Source organism: Protopterus annectens, chromosome 14.part0 (genome assembly GCF_019279795.1).
Source record: "Protopterus annectens isolate FY-2018-M chromosome 14.part0, PAN1.0, whole genome shotgun sequence".
NCBI lineage: Eukaryota > Metazoa > Chordata > Ceratodontiformes > Protopteridae > Protopterus > Protopterus annectens.
In genome coordinates, this window is record NC_056748.1 from 824,550,176 (window position 1) to 824,571,738 (window position 21,563).

At 40.1% G+C, this 21,563-nt stretch overlaps 1 protein-coding gene across 1 annotated transcript in view; it reads left to right on the plus strand.

Moving 5' to 3' along the window:
* PIK3AP1 (phosphoinositide-3-kinase adaptor protein 1) overlaps window positions 1-21,563 on the plus strand; it is a 1,872,143-nt gene that overhangs the window by 1,235,700 nt on the left and 614,880 nt on the right. The window contains exon 9 of the mRNA XM_044056574.1: window positions 20,982-21,077. Coding sequence (XP_043912509.1) covers window positions 20,982-21,077 — 96 coding nt within the window. The remainder of the gene's footprint in view (window positions 1-20,981; window positions 21,078-21,563) is intronic.

Genomic DNA, 21,563 nt, shown 5'->3' on the forward strand with positions numbered 1-21,563 from the left:
ATTCAACAAGAAGTTGCTACTGTTCTTTCAGCTCTGTCAGCATGACAAAGACCTGTCTCAAGGCTGACCAATATTCTCATGGCTACCTCCTTCTTTATGGTCAATTATGACAGACTTTACATGACAGTTATCAGTGGGCAGTTCAGTTCCAGGGATCACATCATCACAGTCTCTTTCCGTATACAATATGGATGTTGAAGGCTTGTCACTTGCACCTGCAGTGGTGGCTAGATCTAGCTAGTCTTCAGTCAGAAAGCCTGTTCCAGCTACACACTCCTTAGGCTGCAGTTGCTACACATATATCAGCCTTAAGGTGGATGGGTACATTGCACTGAGCAAACCATTCAGAGACTATGGAGGCCTCAGGAGTCTCTCTTACTTATCACTGTCTTGTAAGTGAGACCAGTTCATCTGTCTGTGTCAGTCTTTCATGACTTCCGTCCAAAGAGAGTCATCTCTGTGCAATTTATACAACATGGCCTAGTCTGGTACATCGACAACCTGTGTGAAGGATACAGAGACACTGTGGCAATCATACATCGTCAATTATTTCTTCATGGCAGTAACTATTTCAAGAGAAGCCAGTTCTCTTAAAGGCAGACTCGACCATTATTTTCTGATCCCTAGCAAGTGCAGCCTAAGCCAGACACTTGCAGTCTTTTGCTCTGTGATGGAGCAATGCACAGTATACCTAAAAACACAGCTCAGTCTCAACAGATGTAAAATGCAGTTAACCTAATGACACTTTAGGCATTTTTGCAGGGGAACAAGCACCCCACCCTAACACAGACACCATAAATTTATATATATATATATATATATATATATATATATATATATATATATATATGTGTGTGTGTGTGTGTGTGTGTGTATGTATATATTCCACAGTTGCCCAGCAGTGGGGGGAAAGAGAAATTTCCCATTAAAGTAGACAGCAGTCTGCATAGTGATCTGTATAGCACACATTTTCAGCCATTGCTTGCTACTAGTTATGTTCAGGCAATTAGAACTTGACCAGCTAGTCAGTGATCCATGTATGAAAAAAAAACATTCAGGATATTTTTACTTGTGTGCACTTCAGTTTGTGTCTTCTTTACCTCATCAGCAAACTTCAAGTTTCCCAAAATAGTTTCTCTCTTTCTGCCTCCTTCAAGTCAGGGGAGGTGCCTTAGCTCATAAATGGCAGTATGGATTCTATTACTCTTTTTGCATTTCTTCTTATAGTGAGATTATTTCAGAAATTCAAGCTCTAATGAACCAAAGTCATTCTAATAGCTCTCTTCTTGCCCAAACAATCTGGTTCCTGTTATTGTATCATTGTTGTTTTCAGAAACCCATCTGACAATACCCCTCAAGATGTTGAAGAGGAGTAGCTTCATGAGGTGTTCCCCAATCTGGTGCACCCTCAGAAAAGCTCTTCTGACATGAATAGCAAAGAAGCTCACTGTTGATATGACCCTCTGACCCCATGTATAAAATGGGAAGAAGGATTGATACCAATTCTTATTAGTCTCAGAAGCAGTGGTGCTCTAGATATCAACGTCAGGTATCAGGTTCTCAGTGCCAAAGTTAGTGTTGACCCTTACAGTGTTAATGTCGGGTCTTACCTACCCAGCCCTGGGCTTTTCAGCACTGAATCTTTTAAAATAGATATGGCCTTTAATGCTGATGTCAAACTAGTCAACAGCCTTACTGTGGTTTGTCTCAAGGCATTAAATTACATTGCCATTGCTGGTACCTATTCTGCTGGAGCACACTACTCCTGAGTCTTTGGCCCTGCAACCTGCACCCTACTACAGTAGGTCAGGGAGATTGCAGCCTTACTGGAGCATGCCATTAAGATACCTGAGCAAAGACAGTTTGTTTTGCTTCAGATTCAGTTCTCTGAAAAAAACTAGGAAATCTCTTTGTAAGAGGAAACACTAGACTCTCTTCTGGAGTTTTCCTTTGAAAATGTGGATGAAAAAGAAAATGTTGACTTCACCAAATCTCCACAGATGACATCAGGTTTGGGAAATACTTAGATGTAATGTGACAATGAGGAGTGACCCACTGATCCACTATTCTCTCCACAAAAGCAGCTGCAGAAGGCCTGCAGATCTAATCAACAGTCCTGTGTGGTAACACCTTAGGTTGATATCCAGAAAGGTGCCACCAAAGCAATTGGAGAAATGCCTATATCATGGCCACAGTTCCTAAAGAGGTTAGAGATTTTGGTCTGAAATTCCCATTCCTGATACTCTGGTCTTTGGCAGCAACATTTGAAAGGTTCTTACTCCACAGATCCCAGCTGTCCATCTTTCAGATAAGAAATGCAAAGCAATGAACAGGCTAAGAAAGCATCTGTACACGTCTATCACTGCTGCTATGAATTATGTTGCACATGGTAGATTTCAAGAATGCTATCACTTGGATTCACTAATGAGATGCATCATGCAAATGAGGTGCTGCCGGTTGAGGCCAGAAGACAGAAACATCTTTCCCTGTCCACAGTTCCCTCTAAGTGTTCAACTTTATGATGTGTGTGTTCTTTGTAAAATATCAGAAGTTATAACCAGATCTGCAGTATCTAGCATTGCAGGTTTCTGTTTTCCTGCTTTGTGAATTATTGCGTTGTGTATGCCTACACTGTGCTGTTGTTAATGACTGTTGTTCTGCATTACTTTATGCATAGGTGTAAACACTGCTGTGTTCTTAGCTAGCTATGTGTGTAAGACACTCATACAATAGAAATTAATGCTAGCTATACTGCCTCTGCCTACCTGTATTACTTTTTTTCTCTCTACCCATGGTATTTTTGTCTCTTGCTCTTTTCCTGAATTACTTGCTCATAACTAATCTCCCTCCTCCCTGTTTTTATAACCCTAGTGGATTTTTCCCTGCGGTTTTCTCCTGGCCACAGTACAGGCAGCACAGGTTTTAAGACTTTAACAGATACCCTGCAAATCTAACTATTGGTCTGGAAGCCACCATTTTAAGCTTAAAATAATACCACTGAAGCAAGGGCGCCCGCAGGCAGGTGCAAGGGGGTGCACTTGCACCCCCCTGGAATCGGCTACGGCTAGATAATTAAAAAAAAAAAGTTTTTTTTTTTTACGAACATTCTCCTTTAAGAAGGAGTCCAAATAGTCCAGTCGCAGGCGTGCTGACATCATCATTGTCAGTTTAAGGTTTGTGAGTGGGAACTCACACAGGCGGGACCTAGCAAGGGGCAGCACTTTCAGAAAGAGAGAAGATGGGAGCGGGACCTGACACTTAGCAGAAACGAACGGAAGGAAGATGGGGCACTTTCAGGTGTGTGTGTGTGTGTGTGTGTGTGTGTGTGTGTGTGTGTGTGTGTGTGTGTGTGTGTGTGTGTGTGTGTGTGAAATGCCCCAGGTGTACATGGTGGTGGGTAGTGAATAAGGCTTGAACCCTGTACCTTGGGCCCAAGTGGCAAGAGCCTGAATTCCCTACCCACCACCATTTGTGAAAATGTTGCAGGATTTTCCCTCATACTTTTTCTGTTCCTCATAAAATCTGTGGTTTCTGCATTTGTGTCCTTGTTGCCTGACAGCTACATGTTCTCTGGTTTTATTCTTGGCTGTCTGGAGTGTTTCTCCCTGGGCCTCTGCTAAAACTTAGCTTTTTTTTTTTTTTTTTTTTTTCAAAGTCAGACTTTCCTGGTTAACAAAAGTTAAAAAAAATGGACACTTGTCAGACTTCATATTCTTCAGAAAGTGTATGTTAACAAAAGCTTTTATTCTAGCAATTTTTAAGTGTACAAGATGGATATTTGAAATGTATCCCTGTGTTTGGGACTGTATCCCCCATTATTGGCTTCTGTCCAGGTTTTGTGCTAGGGTTGAGAGTTATGGTAAGAACTGAATTCACTGAATATGTTTGAGGGCTGTATTCACCCAGTATTGGCTTTGTTCAGGTATTTATTGGCTTCATCCAGGTTTTTTGCTAATGTTGAGAGCTATGGTAAGAACTGATTTCACTGAATATGTTTGGGGCTATATTCTCCCATTACTGGCTTTGTCCGGGTGTTATTTGCTAAGAGGTTGAGAGCTATGGTGAGAACTGAATTCACTGAATGTTTGGTGGTTGTAGTAGTCGCCCATTATTGGCTTTGTTCAGGTCTTTTGTGCTAAGAGGCTGACAGCTGTGCTATGGTGAGAACTGAATTCACTAAATGGTAGCTATTTAAGTTTCAGTCTTCCTCTTTCACAAAACAGTTTATTTGGCGTAGTGGTATGTTGCTCTGACTGTTTTGCACGGGTCCCCTGGGTTCAAGACGTGGCAGTGAAATGTATGGTGGTAACGCAGCATTTTATTCTAGCAACTTTCAAACATTATACAAGCAATGTTTAAAATGTGTCCCTAGTTTTTGGCCTTTTGTCCCCGCCCCAATAAATTTTGGCTTTTTCCAGATTTCTTGTGCTGAAAAGTTCAGAGATACAGCTGGGTGTCGGAGTAGATTTTACAAGGAGCTGAGAGCTGCAGGGGAGCAAAAGTTTAGTGCTGCTTCTGTTTAGTCTGCTTGCATTGTTAATAGCACAACAGATAGTGTACTTGCTTTAGATGCTGAAGGCTGTGGGTTCTACTCCCACAGTAGGTAAATGCATTGCTGATGCTGTATTGTGTTGTAAAGGGGTGGATGCTGCAGTCTTTTGGCAAAGATACCTAGTAACTATGAACCTGTTAACAGTTTGCTATCCATTCCCTATTGCGGTATTACTAGCTTTTCATTTTTTATTGCATGCAACAAAAGCAATTTATTCTTCAAGAGTAACAGGCACTTTATTTGTAGATTAAACAATGACATATAAAGTGTTTGCTAGCAGCAACCTCTTTATTAGTTACAAATTTTTTCAATGTGGAGTTTACTACTTCAGAGATTGTGTATATTTTTACTGATACTGGTGGACTTGAGTAGACTTTTATGATGGAAATGTTCTGAATTGGGCAGTTTTGTCATTAGTGGATGCTTTTGTTTCATTGTTTACTGGAAAAATGTTCAAAACAATAAATTTAAAATGCCCTCTAACAACTGTACCGTATTGTACAAGGAATATAATGTAATACAGTCAGGAAGGTGTATCAAGAGCATGTGTATGTTATGTTCGAGGGGCCTATGATTTTGTAGACAGCCCAGAGTTAATATTTGCCATTGGCAAAATGTATTTTCTCTGAAAGTGGGTTTCAGTGCTGTTTCAATGCATGCGAGTTTCAAGAGCAGAGAAGTTTTAATGTTGGTCTATTTTCATTGTGAGACTGCATTGCTTTAACAGATATGTATTAGGGTTTGTGCTGTAAAATGCAAAATAAAACTTTCAAATGAAATCCTAAATCATCGCAGAAGTGAAGCAGTATGCACATTAGTGTTTATGATAAATGGGACATTGGAATGGCTGCAGGGGGGAGGCTCCATTTGACCATGATTTTGTGAGGGGGGATAGCAAGCTCAGACAGCCCCGGTTGAACTATACCTCTCAGTTGTCCATATCTTTGCAGAATGAATAGATATTTGCTGCTTATTTTTGGTTTGTTCTCAAATTTGTGATTTTCTAGCAAATCATTTAGGAATGAAGCCATTAAATGACAGACATTGAGTTTCAGATGTCATAACCTTCAGAAAAATGCATGCTAATGCAAGACTGTCTTTACGTTTATACAAGAGCAATTTTTAGTAGTGTTTGTATGTTCCCCAATATATTTGGCCTTGTTCAGATTTCCTGCATTAAGAGGTTGAGAGGTACGTGCAAATCACTTTGTAGATTAGGAATATCCAAACATCTCAATTGTCCCCAATTCTGGCTCAAAATGTTGCTCTCTCTAATAATCCCTCCTCCAAAATGGCAATTTTGGAAGAAAACGTGGAGGGTTTACAATTATATATAACTGTAATGATCACTTATAGATTACCTTTATTTCAGAAATGCACGTGGATGCTCTTATTTTGTTAGCTGCTTCAAGTTAACTGTTAATATTAAAAGGTGTCCCTTTTTGACAGGTATTTTGCATCACATTTTGGTCCGTTTTCATAAAATTGTGTTTTTCTGGCAAATTAGTGGCAAGTCATTAAAGATTGAAGTTAGAAAATAATGGCAGACATTTGAGTTTCAGATTTCATACCCTTCAGAAAACTTGTACTAATGCAAGATCTACCTGTTCTATTTAAGTTATAAGAGCAATATTTAAAATTGGCCTTATTTTTGGGCTTGTCACACTTCTAGTTCTATGTATGGCTTTGTCCAGATTTCTTGCTCTGAAGTTGAGAGGTATGAGTGTCAGAGCCATCACTGTCAGCCAGAGACATTTCAAATTGTGACATACTTATTGCCAGAGACATTTCAAATTGTGACATACTTATTGCACCCCACTCTCCCCATTGTAGTGGCTCTGGATGTGTCCATGGAAGGCAAGGAGCAGTTATGCAGTGTAAATGTGCAGAGTATTCCCCCATCCAAAGTAGATCACAAATACAACCGTGGCTTTTCATCTGTCCTTGATTTTGCAAAATGTTCTGGTTTTCTATCAGATTTTTGTACTGTTGATTTATGCTTCTTATTCTGGAACTGTATGCTGTCACAGTGCCCTGTTGCTCTGTTTAAGTAGCCATGGTTTAATGAACATCAGGTAAGCTTGTCGGAGATTGTAAGATGCAAGTAAGCTTTAGTAAGCTTGTTGGATATTGTAAGATGCAAGTAAGCTTTAGTAAGTATATTGTTAAAGAATTACCAGCATTGAAAGCCTTTTCGTTGTTGCCATGCAGAGAATATTTACATGACTAGATAATGTATAAGCCTTGGGTATTGAAATGCATATGACAGTTTTATTTATTTTATTTGCAGTTGGTTTGCCAGGATAGTCCATTGGGCCAAATGAACCCGTTTTCAATGGAGTCCTGGGGAGAAAAGCTCCAAAACTAAGTAGGTTATTAATAGATATACAAATTATACAATTACACAGAAGTTAATCATACAAGAAATAACAATTTGAAAATAATACAACTAGAGCGAGTACAATCTAGTGATGAAATTAATAGGTAATACAGACTAAAGGGAAATTTAGCACAAAAGCACTGAGAAATAACATATTTGGAAGCATTTCATGACAATATTGAGGAATAATAACATATTAGGAAGCAATGCACAAAAGTACTGAGAAGCAATAACGTATTAGGGAAGCAATACTTGGGAAGTGTGGCCTAGTATATTCTTTCTGATTATTCTAGGAATAATAATATGTATGAGTTAGGGTGGGTAATTAGGAAAGTTGCAGGAGGAAACAGAGGAATAAAGAAGATGGAGTTTGCAAGTGTTATGTGGTGTGGGAGCAAGAGCATTCCCACTGGGATACTAGATGTGAGTGAAGAGATCTTTTAAATATAAAATGGTTGGGGGTGGTGCGAATGGAAGGTGGTAGGGAGTTCCAAAGGCATGCAAGGAGAAGATTTTTGCCTGGGGGACTAGTTGGTTTATATACTTCTAATAGATTTTGATTGTTGGATCTTGATACTCTTGCAGGAAGGTGCATTTTAAAGGCTGATGAAAGGGAGGGACAAAGGAGGGTGTTGAAAATGAGCTTATGTGCAAGATTTAGTTGAGTATATGTGAGATAACTGGGTAGCTCTAGCCATTTTAGTTTTGGAGAGAGGAACAGTGGTGGGTGGAGGACTTGTGGTTGGTAGCGAACTTGGCAATTTTGTTGTAGCAAGAGGAAAGTTGTGTTGGAGGTCTGTAGATTAGTTAGGAGTGGAGCTCCATAGAGAAGGGAGAGGATAAGAAATGAGGTAGAGGGTGATTTTGGTAGCAGGTGTAAGGTAATGATTTTGTCGGTAAAGCATACCGGGTTTTCTTGATATTTAACTGTAGGTGGGAGTTGAATTTGAGCTGGTATCAATTTGGACCCCATGTAACTTGGTCTCTGACACCAGTTCCAGGAGTAGATTATTTTGTCTAGAGATGTGGAATGTGTTTATATTGAAAGAAGTTGCCTTAGAGGGGATGAATAACATTAATTTGGTTTTAGAGACATTGAGTGCTAGGTGATTCCTTTTCATCCATTGCTCAGTTGTTGTAAAAGCATCTTGAGTCAGTTTTAGGAGTGAGGGGATAGAGGTGGCAGCGCAGATAATAGCAGAATCATCGGCATATTGGATGATGTCTGAGAATGGGATAGAGTTATGAAATCATTTATAAATATATTTAAGAGAAGGGGACTCGGTATAGAGCCCTGGGGTACCCCAGTAGGAGTATTTAGAAATGAGGAGGTGGCCTTTTTCCATTTGACTGCTTGAGATCTGTTAGATAAGTAGCTGGAGAACCAGTTCAAGGAGGAGGGAGATGGGTAAAGTTTAGTTAGTAGCAGGCTGTGAGAGTGTGTCAAAGGCCTTAGAGAGGTCGAGTAGTAGGGTAGAAACAATTTGGCCAGAGTCGCGGGCTTTATTTACAGTTTCAAGGAAGGAGAGGAGGCGGTCATAATGCTATGATGTGGTCTGACTCCATGTGTGGGAGTTAGTAGGTGATTATCTAAGATGTGGAAGGAGTTGTAGTTGGATACACTTTTCTAGGAGTTTAGAGATGGGGACAGAATAGCGATGGGGCGAAATTAGTAACATTGTTGTTGTTGCCACCTTTTATCTAGAGGTATGATAAAGGCCCTTTTCCAGACTTGGGGTACTATACATTCTTGGATAGAGCAGTTGATTTAAAATGCTAATAGGGTAAGCGATTGCTTCAGCAGCTTTGCCAAGAAAGTAAGAAGGGATGTTATCAGGAGCATTGGTGCATGGCTTCAGTTTCATAAGGAATTTCTTTATAGTAGAAGTTGGGTATAGGTTTAAATGAGAAAAAAGGAGTGTGAAGAGGGAGAATTAGGGGCAGATGAAGCTGATGAAGTAGTAGGAGGAGTGGAGGGATGGGAGTTAGTAGATGGGAATGAGGAAGTAGTAGCAGTGTAGTGGTGTTAGAGAAAGATGGCGTTAATTTGGAAATGGATTCAATGAAAAGAGTTAAATTGGGTAGCCAAGTCTTGGTCAGGAGCGTTTGGGTCTGGGGTAGGGGTATCTGGTTTGCTGGGGTTAAGTAGAGTAGAGATACCTTTCCAAAATTTCTGAGGGTTTGATTTTATTATTTTGAAGTGTGGAAAAGTAGTTTTGTCGGTCTTAAGATTATGAGCTTTTTTACCTTATTTCGAAGTATTTTATATTCATTGTAATAAAAGGACAGGATTACAGTATTTTCAGAAGCTTATTACATTTTATTGCAGACCAGTGTCTTATAGCAGTGTCTGTGTGTTAGTACACTTGTAGTTGGGTCAGGGTGACTTTAATGGTATATGGTAAATAAGCATTGCTACCTTATTTAAAAGCCAAGCCCTGCAACAACTAGCTCCACACTGAAGTCAAAACACAATAGCTCTGGTGGGTAAATGTACTCTGTAGTAATCAAAAAAGGCAAATGTTTAAAATAACTACAGCTTATGTGCAAACACAATAGGTAGTGATGAAACAATGCTCTGCTAAAAATGCTTTAATGCTCCACAATGCTGAGCTGCAGATCAGTTATCACTGGCTACCAGGATTTCACCCACTTCAGCTCAAGCACGGTGCCGTTCAGTGCAACCTTCCCAGAACTAATTTGTCTGACCAGAATTATTTGGTGTGTGTATTAGAGGGAGGTAGCATACCCTCAGCTGTCCAGATTTTTGCCCCATATTCCTCCTAAAAGGATTGAAGTTGCTAAATGAGACATTTCAGTTTTAGATGTCATGTCATTTAGAAAAATGCATACCAACACAAATCCTGTTACTCTTGCAATTTTCTAAGTTTCTGAGAGCCATATTTATAATCTGTCCCTATTTATTTTAGGCTTTGTCCAGATTTCTTGCACTAAGGTTGAGGCCTTGAGGGTATGGTATGTTTGTGAGAAAGTGAAATGCCCAAGTTAGAGTTAACAGGTGGAATTTTCAAGTGCATTTTCAAGGAACTGTGAGTTTTAAGGGAAGCTAAGTTCACTGCTGCTCATGCCAAGTCTATTTACAATGTGCAACTGTTTTGTTTAGCAAATGGTATCTCTATTGTGGTATAACCTTTTAAAGCTATGTTAGTAGCACCACAAGTAGAATACTTGCATCTTAATGTAAAGGCTTGAGGTTCTATTCCTACAGCATATACATTTGTATGTTGCAGTCCTCAGGATGCCCTCCTTTGGATGAGATGCCTAATAACTATGAACCTGTTTTTCAGCTTGTCATCCATTTTCTATTGCAATATACCAGCTTACTATTTTATTTAATTTAACATAGGCAATTTATTCTTTGACGGCAACAGGCACTGAATTTGTAAATGAAACACTGAAATATACAGCAACAACATCTTCATTAGTTTCAGATATCTTTAATGTGGAATTATTCAGATTACTTTTACTTCAGCAGAGTCACTCAAACAAGTGCTGCTGTATAATACAAGGGATATAATTCAATTATATATTATAATTAATACAATCAGGTAAATCTAATAACTTTTGCATGGCCCTAACGGTGTGCAAGGAGCCTATTGCTTGAAAACAGTTCAAAGGTAAATAACCTGCCACTGGCCAGATGCATTTTCTTTGAATGTGGGTTTCAATGCTGTTTCATTGAATGTGAGTTTCAAAAGTAGAGAAGCTTTAATGCCAAGTCTGTTTTCATTGTAAGACTATTGCTTTGTTTAGGTTTAGTAAATGTCTCAGTGTTTGGGCTATAATGTTTGAAATAAAAGTTGTAAATTAAATCCAACTACCTGTAATCATTGTAGAACTAAAGCATAAAACAGTATGCACACAGATTTGAACAGTGTCTACAGTAAATGGGGAGAAATAGCCAAGTAATGGGACACTGGAATGGCTGTGTGGGCGGGGCTTGGGTGGGTGGACTTGGGCGGGGCTGTGTTGGCAGGGGGTGGGGTGAGCTATGTGGGTGGGGCTCTGGGTTTGCACCCCCCTGCAAAAAATCCTGCGGGCTCCCTTGCACTGAAGTATATGTCCCAGTAAATAACTACTACATAAGCTAATATTTTAATTAATGCTAGACTTTATAAGCACAACAAGAATTTACAGTGTTTTTTTTGCTAGTCGCCACGAAAAGCAGATGCCAGCAGCTCCTATCCTTTCTCTTTGGTTACCCACTATCCTCATACTGTTTCTGTGTATATTCTCCTGTTCTGTACTTTACCCTTCCCTGAATTCATTTCTAGCCTCACTCATAACTGCCTTTCCTAGTGCACCTGCCCTATTTTACTGTCTTCAGCCTCTTACATATTAATGTTTTTTTTTTTATTTTTTGCCCTGCTTTTAGCTGCTAGTACTATCTCTCCCCCCCCCCTCCAAAGCCCCTCTCTATTGTAGGTTATTTTAACCATACAACACTGGGTTTGCTTCAAGTAAATCTACTTGTGTAGCTTGAGGCCAGTGTCCTTTTGTAAGCTTACTTCTGCTCATATTTTATTTCATTTTATTTTATTTCTGGTGACTGTACCTTTAGAAACTTTATATCCTTGTCTCTTAAGCTAGTTTTTCACTATCTTTTTCTGATTGTTTCTATGACTTCATCTTGACCAGGGTGCTAGCCCTGCTCCGTTTGCCCTCGCTACGCTCGGGATCACTTCACTCCCCTATCCTACCCCCATTCCCACCCACCCCATTACAATTACCTTTGTACCTAACTACCCCTCCCCTTCCTGTCCCACTAGCCACTACAATTCCACTGTCTACCGATTGCCATAACCACCTTACTAATCTGTCAATCTTGTCAACACCACTTCCTGTATACCACTGTCTCTACCTACTCTATCTGATCATATTTTATTCCAACATGTATTATTTTCTAATATCTTCTACACTACTCCTTATTCTCTCTGTCTCCACCTCTTACCACTCCAATCTCTCTGACCCACTCCTATGTTCACCAACTTCTCACTCATACAGCATATACCCAACTACTTCATATTTTACTATCTCCCCTAATCTCTTTACTACCTCTACCTCAAGACTATATAAACTATCCATAATACAGGTTTTTAAACCTTCCCACAAAGCTAAGTCAAAACTATACAAACTCCATCTAGCATCTACTACACAACCTCTCCTCACTAAAAACCTACTTTGTTCTGGAGATATCCATCCTAATCCTGGCCCCTCTTCTCTCCCCAAAACTACCTCTACACTGCCACCATCTTACTCCTCAAACAGTCACCAACCTCAGTCACAACAATCATCTCCATCCAAATACTTAACTATTTACTCATTGAATATTCAGAGTCTAGCAAATAAAATCACTGAGCTGCTCTCATGGATAGCTCTCAATACCCTTCACATTCTCTCCCTATCTGAAACCTGGCTCAAGCCACAAATCTGAAATAGTGATATACTCCCACCGGGTTATAATATCTTCCGACCTCCAAAAAAAGGTGATGGCATGGCCATCTTCTACTCAAACAACCTTAACCTCTCACCATACCTTCCCCAATTCCTGGCTTCCTCCCAGCTGAAATCATCATCCTTAACTGCCATTTGAATCCCCACAAAAAAACTTGCAATTGCCTCTATCTACCTTCTTCCTGGTAACAATCTTCCCATTCTTGAAAACATCCTATCCTCGTTCTCCCACAACATACCACATGAGACACTTATCCTTGGTGATGTCAACATTGATTGGTCCAAACTCACAACTGGCTCCCCCCAACTAAGTATCCACCTACACGGCTTCCACCAACTTATAACATCTCCCACTCACTTCTATAAACATTCCACTTCCAGCTCCATCATAGACTGGATCCTTACCAATTCCCCCCACCAATACCACAATCTCACCACCTTACCTGACTCCCTCAGTGATCATCTCCCTACTACCATCTTAAGACACTACTCCCATATTCCTAAACCCCACTTTATCAAAGACTGTCGAAAACTATCAACTTTCAATTCATCCCAATTTAACTCCATTCTCCACAACATAGATTGGTCCATCCTAAAACACCTCCCCCTAAACGATGCTGTAAGCACTTTCAATAGCATCTTCATGAATACTCTAAACTCCTTAGCTCCCTCTAGGAAGATCAGAGTAAAATCAAACCATGCTCCCTGGCTCTCCAAAGAGACTAGGTCCCTTATGAAACAAAGAGATTGTGCTTGGAAAACCCGGACTAAAACTAAACAACCACCTTTTCTTCAAAAATACAGGCAACTGAGGAACCTTGCAAAAAACATACAACTAATGACAAAAAGTTACACTATAGCTCTGCTTAGCTTAACAACAAATACAGTCCTCGAAATTTTTGGTCAAATCTCAACAACATTCTCTATCCTGGAAAGCCCTCTAATCCCTCCCCATACCCTAACTCTTCCTCTCAGGAAACAGCTACCCTCCTGAATAAACACTTTATCTCTTCCATCCAAAATCTGGTAACCTCTAAGCCAAACTCTACTTCGACACCCACCCCTCCAAGTCCCACTAACACAACTTTGTTTTCTTTTGAGCCAGTTCCCATTACTTACATCAAATATCTACTACTCAAGCTAAAACCTTGCTCTCCTTCCACTGACAATCTATCTCCTACATTCCTCAAACTTGCTGCTGACTCAATTGCCTATCCTATATCTATACTAATTAATCAATCTGTTCTGGAATCAACTGTCCCCACACTTTGGAAATCTTTCTTCACTATCCCTCTTCATAAAGGTGGAAACTCCACTGACCCCTCAAACTACCGACCCATTGCCATTCTGTCCCCCCTCTCCAAGATATTAGAAAAATGTATTCACTCACGGCTTCTCAATCACCTCCTCACACACCACTTACTTACCCCTACCCAACATGGATTTCATGCTCACCACAGCATCACCACTGCCCTCCTCTCCATCACTCATATCATCACAGAGGCCCTAGACAACAATAAACTAATTTCTTGTCTCTTCCTGGATCTCTCCAAAGCCTTTGATACTGTATCTCATCCTCTACTACTATCCAAACTTGCAAATCTCCACCTATCCCCCTACGCACTTGCCTGGTTTTATAGTTACCTATCCGGCAGGGAACAATCTGTCAAATGGCTCTCATCCTCCTCACCTTTCCTTCCCATCTCCACTGGTGTTCCCCAAGGCTCCATCTTGGGACCCCTTTTGTTTAACATCTTCACCATTGATCTTTATACCTCATGCAAAGAATCCTCCCTTATTCAGTATGCCGACGACTCCACACTTATATCCATCTCAAATAACATTCCTGAACTACACTCCCTGACCCAACAGGCTCTACTATCCACTGAACAATGGTTCTCTCACAACCTATTGATCCTAAATCCCAAAAAGACCAAACTCCTACTTTTCCTTCCCCATTCTCTTTCTCATTACAAAACCTCCTTTTTTATTACATCTTCTAACAATACAACTATTCAACCTGACACACACACAAAACTCCTAGGGGTCATTATCGATGATGAACTAAAGTTCAACCTACACATACTCCAATGTATAAAACAAAACAAACCAGAAACTAGGTCTGCTATATCGGAACAAAAAATTCCTAACCCCCTGAATCTAGACTTACCCTGGGCCAGGCACTCCTCCTCCCCTCCCTCTTATACACCGCCCCATTTCTTACCAATATCCAGGCCTCCACTCTAAACAAACTCCAACAGACTTACCATAAAATAGCCAGATTCATTACTAACTCCCCATACAACTCACATCACTGCATTTCTTTAAACTCTCTTCAATGGCTTGAACTTCCCCAATTTCTGCTATCTTATCAATTTCATATGCTACACTCTATTCTTTATAAACCCTCCTTCTGTCCATCTCTATCTTCCTTAGTCTCCATCTACATCCCATCCCAGACCCTCCGTACTTCTAACCAACAATTACTTGATATCTACCACCCTAAAAGGTCAGTAGGCAAACTACTCTACAGACACTCCATTGCCGATGCTTGGAACAAACTTCCCCATGACTTACGTTCAATTTCCCACACCTCTCACTTTACAAATGAACTAAAACTTATTTTCTCAATTCCAGAACCTGCCCTTGCCATGACCCTACCTAGTCTTCCTTCCCTTTATGTACCCTCAAAAGGACCATACTTAGTACCTCATTACACCTCTCTCTCCAGTGTGTCTACTATGTATTTGCATAATTTTATACAAACAAAAAATTTTTATTGTTGACCTATTGAACTATATCAATGTAAAATTGTTACTTAGCTTCTTTTTAATGTAACTTTAACTTTATGCATGTAATCCAACACATGAATCTTTTTGTTATAACTGCTATTATATCAATAGTGTTTAAAATTGTACTTGTTTAAAATGTACTACTGGAGCTTTTCTCCTCGGGTCTCCACTGAAAATTGGCCACAAGCCCAGTTGGACAAACCCGGTTAACAAATGTCAATAAATAAATAAACAAATAAATAGATGCCATCACATGTGTCTTCATCTTATGGACTTGATAGACACCAGGGCAACCTTAATTGACACACCCCTCCAAGGCATACCTACATATTATGAAAGGGACAGCAAGGCATCAAATTTAAGCTCTTCAACTCTTCTTTTTGAGGCTGCAGAGAAGTCAGCTTCAGATGCAGTTCAGGAATAGTTTACTTCAAGATCTCCAGCAGCACACCTGGATAAAATCTAGTAACCAGGGCAACTTCCCGTATGGTCATGAGTTCAAAGTTAGAAAGCCCTGACCTGCTCGTGGATGGACAGCAAAAATCCTGAGGCATTACCTGGCCATCTTACACTGATAGTAAGTGCTCCTCCACTTTTCTGTATGGAAAACAAACAAAGCAAACATAGTCACCCCTCCGCCATTTTTAAATTTCGTCATGGGTTCGTGGTGTTGTGTCAGCTGTTTCCATATCTCTCATTTCATGGCCACCTTTCTACCTTTTTGGGCAATTATGCCTGACAGTCCCAGGTCATTTCTCACACTATCTGTCTGTTGGCTGAACATCCTCATTTTTTCTTACCTTCTTTCTATTCCTCCCAAATCCTTTATACTAATGTTCCTTCTGCTTTCCTTGTGACTAAACCTAAGGCTCAGGTTCATAGCTGTGTACTAGGCTAATGGCCACTGGAGCCTTTATAAGCCTAGCCATGCATCCCAAATCTCTGACAAGTTCATGTACCCTTGATAAGTGTAAGCAGGGGCTTGGGAGATGAAACATTTACAAGCAGAGGCCTGGGAGATGAACCATTTACAGCATGTTGCATGTGTCCATTAGAGACATTTGTGTCAAACCAGGGATGAATTTCCTGTTCCCCATCCTATTATGCAAGTTACAATTTAATTGATTTTGTGGGTGAACTCTGCTTCACATGGATAGGGAGCCTATTCCAGAAAGGGGGTAGTCTCTGGGATAAATACCTGTCTCTCCAGCAGGTCCTATTTATATATCACAGGCAAGGTTTAAGTCTTTAGAATGGGTAATACTGGTGATGTTTGTTTTTGCGGATATGGAGGATGTCCATCAAGGTGGCGTCCGACAATGCCTTGTATGCCAGGCATATATCTCCCCTCAACAACCTATTAGAGACAGAATACAGGGATAGGACTTTGAGGTGGTCTGCACTGGACATGTTACTTATGCCCTTTATTCTTTTAGGGAGTAACCACTGTGGACATTCTAATTTCTGGATGTGCCTGGTTAGGTACATATCAAAGGGGGCACTGTACTCAATGATGGGTCTGATGAATGCTGAATACAGTGGAACAATCACCTCCTTGGACCTAGATGCCATACCTTTGTTTACAAGTTGCACAACATAGAATGATTTCCTCACTAGTGTAGACATGGCATGGTCAAAGGCTAGATTACTGTCTACATGGGTCCCTGAGTCTCTGACTACTAGGTCGACTTTTAGGAGTGTGTTGTCAATATGGTAGTTACCAGGAGTGGATGACTTCCAGAAGGATACTATTATGCATTTCTTGGCATTTAATTTTAGTCCATGGCTCTAATACAAGTTCTAGTCTTTGTCAGCCCTTCCTGGAGAATAATTGTGTCTGTGAGGGATTCTATGACTGCTCCGAATTTGCAATCATCTGCAAATTTGGTCAGTCAGAGGCCCTTGGTGTTAGCCTTCACTTCAGAGAAGTAGATGCTAAAAACGAGCAGTCCCAGGATGAGTCCCTCAGAATCTCTGCTTGTGATTCACCTCTTTGTAGAGGTGGACTTCCCAGTTATAACTTCCTGGGTCCTGTCTGTGAGCCAGTGAGATATCCACTAATTGACATAAGGGCTGATACCTTTTGAGTTTGTCAGCAATGCCCAGGTGGGGTATTTTGTCATATGCCTTGGCCAGGTCAAGGTAGGCAGTGTCAACTGTTTTGCCCTCAGCCATTGCTTTGGTGATCTTCTCAAAGAAGTCCACTAGGTTGAGTAAGCAGGACCTGCCCTTGATGAAACCAAACTGGGTTGGGTCCAGAGTCAGGATGTTTTCTATGTCATTTTTGATCATTTCCATGGTGATTCTTTCTATGACTTTGCATATAAGACTAGTAGGACTTGTGGGTGTGTAGTTTCCAGGGTCCTTAGATGGCCCACCTTTGTGCAGAGGATAATGGTTGCTGTTCTCCATTTATGAGGAACTAAGCCTGTTTGAAGGCTACAGTTAAATAGTGATTTTAGATGGCCTGATGGTTCATGATCCATGCTATTTAGGAGGCAGCCTGGGATACTGAGAGAGCATTGAGAATCTGTTCCTTAGTGATAGCAAAGGAAGTTATAGTTGATGACATTTTCTTAAAGGAGGTTGACGTGGGGAGACAGGAGTAATGTTAGAGCTGAATTTGTCCATCAGTAGGTTTGCTGTATCTTCTGGCTCAGTATAGGTGGCTCCATTAACAATAAGCTGTGCACACAACTGTGTATTGCCTTTGAGGCTGCAGACATAGCTAAAGAATGTCTTGTAGTTGTACTTGGCCTGGAAGGCCAAATTTACCACACATTTGGCTTTGGTAAATTTTATTTGTCTTGAGTTGTTTTAGTTTGAAGAGAGCACTATTATCCTGCTGGATGTTACACCACCTAGTTTTTGTCGTGATTTTCTTCCTTCTGTTTAGGTTCATAGATTAGTACTAGGCTAACTGCCCTTGCTAGCCATTTTAAGCCTAGCTAATTATCTCTTGTGAGACTCAACCCCTGTACCTTGTGTTTGTAAGGCAAACACCTTAACCATTAGGCCACCCTCCCAACTGTTATATAGCCTATTGATGTTGCAATTCTACCCGGGTGACTTCTTTTTTTTAGGTAATTTTTTATTTATTCCTGGTGGGTACTGAAGTCTCTATGCAGCTATTAACATGCTTGTGTAGGGGTTCTGTGAACAGTTCTGTATAGGCAGAGGTGTTCTCAGGGTTTAGGGGCTTGAAATGTTGCCACATTATCACTTAACGTCGGAACTTAGCCTTAGAGTTGTTCTTGAATATTCCAGGGTTGGCTGGGGATTCTGGATTTTATTTTTACTTCAAAGGAGATAGTTGTGCAGTTTGTCCTTACCAGAGAAGATACTACACTATGGGGGTGTGCTTTGCTCTCCCATATTAGTGAGGACCAGATCCAGTACGTTTGCATCCCTGGTTGACATATTGACAATCTTGTCCAGGAAGTTTGTGTTTACAAAATCCAGGAATCTCTGTGACATATATCATTCCTAGTTAATAGTGGGGTAATTAAACCACCCATATATATGGTATTGGGTTAGATGGTGAGTGCTTCCAGTAGACTTAAGTACATGTTATGGGTTTCCTGGGTCACAGATGGTACCTATAGCTTGCAAGGAATTGGCATGGGATTTTGCCTGTGGTGATTTGAATGTGGAGAAGCTCAAGTGCATCATCCTGTTTGACCATCTTTGAGGTATATTCATTTTTATATAAAATGAGATCCCTCCACCTTTAGTCTATGTGGAAGGGATTATAGTCTTGCACTGCTGGGTACTGTCCATGGATTTAAACCATGTATCAGTGACTGCAGCATTCTCTACGTGAGGAGTGCTTGTAGGGAATGGAGTTTTTTGTTTAAACTCTAGCACTGAGCAGTAACACCTTTAGATTTTCTTGGTTTTGATCTGCTATGTCTGAAGTATTTTCAATTTGTCATTGCCTACAAAAGGCACTATGGGAAAGGGCAGTGTTTTAACTAATATTCAAAAGCCTAGAAAAGAAAAGAGCAGACCATCCCTGGTAAAGCAGTGGGGTCTGTTAACCGTATCCTTCCATGCTGACAAATATTGCACTCCTTAGAATTACACCAGAAACTAAGCCAATTATTAAAGTCAGTCATTGTTGGTGTGCATTATGACATCATTCTTAGAGAGTGTAGAATGCTGCTCAATGCTAGGGTTATAACTGGAGTATAAAAATACCTTTGTAAATACTTCCAAGCAAAGATCCTAAATCTTCTAGACTTTATTGCATATTTGCGAGATATACATATATCCCCTATTGTTTCCTTGTGAATTGCTTATCCAATCTCTCTTCCCAGTCCTTTCTAACCTCTTCTGATTGATTCTTATAATTATCATGCAATATTTTCTATGGTCTAGTTGTTCCTTTTTTAACATCAGCTTCTGTTCAAGATTCTACTAAAAACTCTACGAGTGCTTGGTCTTTCGTTTAGGACCCCTCTATTTTTTTTCTCTTTGCTTATACTCTATCAATCTTTGATAGGGAATGATTTTTATTGTGCTATGATACAAAATCCAAACTGCCTAGTCATATTAAGGCCTTCCTACGTCTAATTATGGTGGCTGCCAAAAAAAACATTTATTAGAAAATGGAAATCAAAGTCTAAACCAACTTTACTAGAAGTAGCGAATATAGTAACAGAGATAAAACAACTGGAATTGGGTTCTTTAGAAAAGGGTAGGAGCAAATTACACAGGGAAAAACTGGGAACAGTGGGAACAATACATGCAGAGCAGGAACGAGGTTTAAAAGAAGGCAGGATCTAAATGAACTATGTAATGTTTGACAATGACTGGTTAGATTGTAAGTGATGTATAATGTTTGCAACTACAGTTATGCCAATGTGGTTTGTAATGTATAATGTTTGCAACTGAAACTGTGTCAGTATGGTTTGTTTTCATTTATGTAAATGCATTTCCTATGTCATACGTGATAATTTAATAAAGATGTTTCTTTAAAAAAAATGCTAGGCTCATATCAATATGTGACACGTATTCTGAGAGCTCCATGCTGTCTCTCTTTATATAGTCTAGGGAGGTACATTTGAGGTCATTTGCACCTACATGGACTAAGACTGAGTCACACTGGTACTTGTGGTCTAATGACATGAGTGCATGTATAAAGTGGAGGAGTATCCCACCCCCTGATAAGAAACTGACCATGACTTTCTCCTTACTCAGCCTGGTGAGAGACACATAATTGTGTCTGACAATGTAGTCTTAATGACCAGAATGTTGGATTGCGTGGTGGCTTGCCTTATGGGCTCAGAAGTAGATGCTGCATGAGATGTTGCTGTATGTGTTGGTGTGTGTTTTGTTTGGAAAGAGTGCATTCATGGCTGCTGAGGGCATTTGTTATGTTTACTTCATGTAGGAGATCTTTAGATTTAGGAAGGTTACATTTAAGTGCCTCATTCCATTAAAGCAGTTGATGCTTCCCAGCTGTTTTTTGAAATGCAGCTCTTTGACGATACCTGTACAGACAGGGTGAGGGCACTTGGCAGCCTGATGTTTTGCCCATCAAGAGACTGTAAGGCCTGTTGGCCTTAGTGCTTATAGAAGATGGGCCTATTTTTACACATCAGACTTTAGGTTAAGTACATAACTTTCACTTATAGCTTGTTGGGTGCTCACATTAATTACATTATTCACAGGAAAGAAAATTGCTGTTAGGCAAAGCGTATTTTAGTTTATATTACTTTCAAATGGAGAAAAATAAATGTATGGAACTCTACATTTTATATTGCTGTTCTGGTTTCAGATGAGGAGATGATTCGGGAAGATACCCCTGAAAAACAAGCTCCAGATCTCTTTGCAGAAACATCAAGAGAAAGTATCATACGTAACTTTCTAGAAGGTGACTTTTTTTATATGTTCTACAGTCATATAACTGCCTGCTAGACTGTAATGTAACCATTACAGCCATTACATAACATGAAATCAAAGGTATAGTAACATAGCAATTAATGTGTGTGTGTGTGTGTGTGTGTGTGTGTGTGTGTGTGTGTGTGTGTGTGTGTGTGTGTGTGTGTGTGTGTGTGTGTGTGTGTGTTTGCGTGTGTGCGCGTGTGCTTGTGTGCGTGTGTGTGTGCGTGCGTGTGTGTGTGCGTGTGTGTGTGCGTGTGTGTGTGTGTGTGTGTAAAAATATCATAGAATTCACATCTGGATGTTTTGCTTTGCAACCCAGTGCATTCATATGGGTTGTTGATTTTGCTTTTCAAGATTTTACTGAGTGGTGAGTGAGTTGACACTGTGCTCTCAGATGCTGCATTATTCAGTGGTTCTTAGATGCCATATAGGACTATTTCATTTGTTAAAAAACAAGCTCTATCTTTTTCTGTAT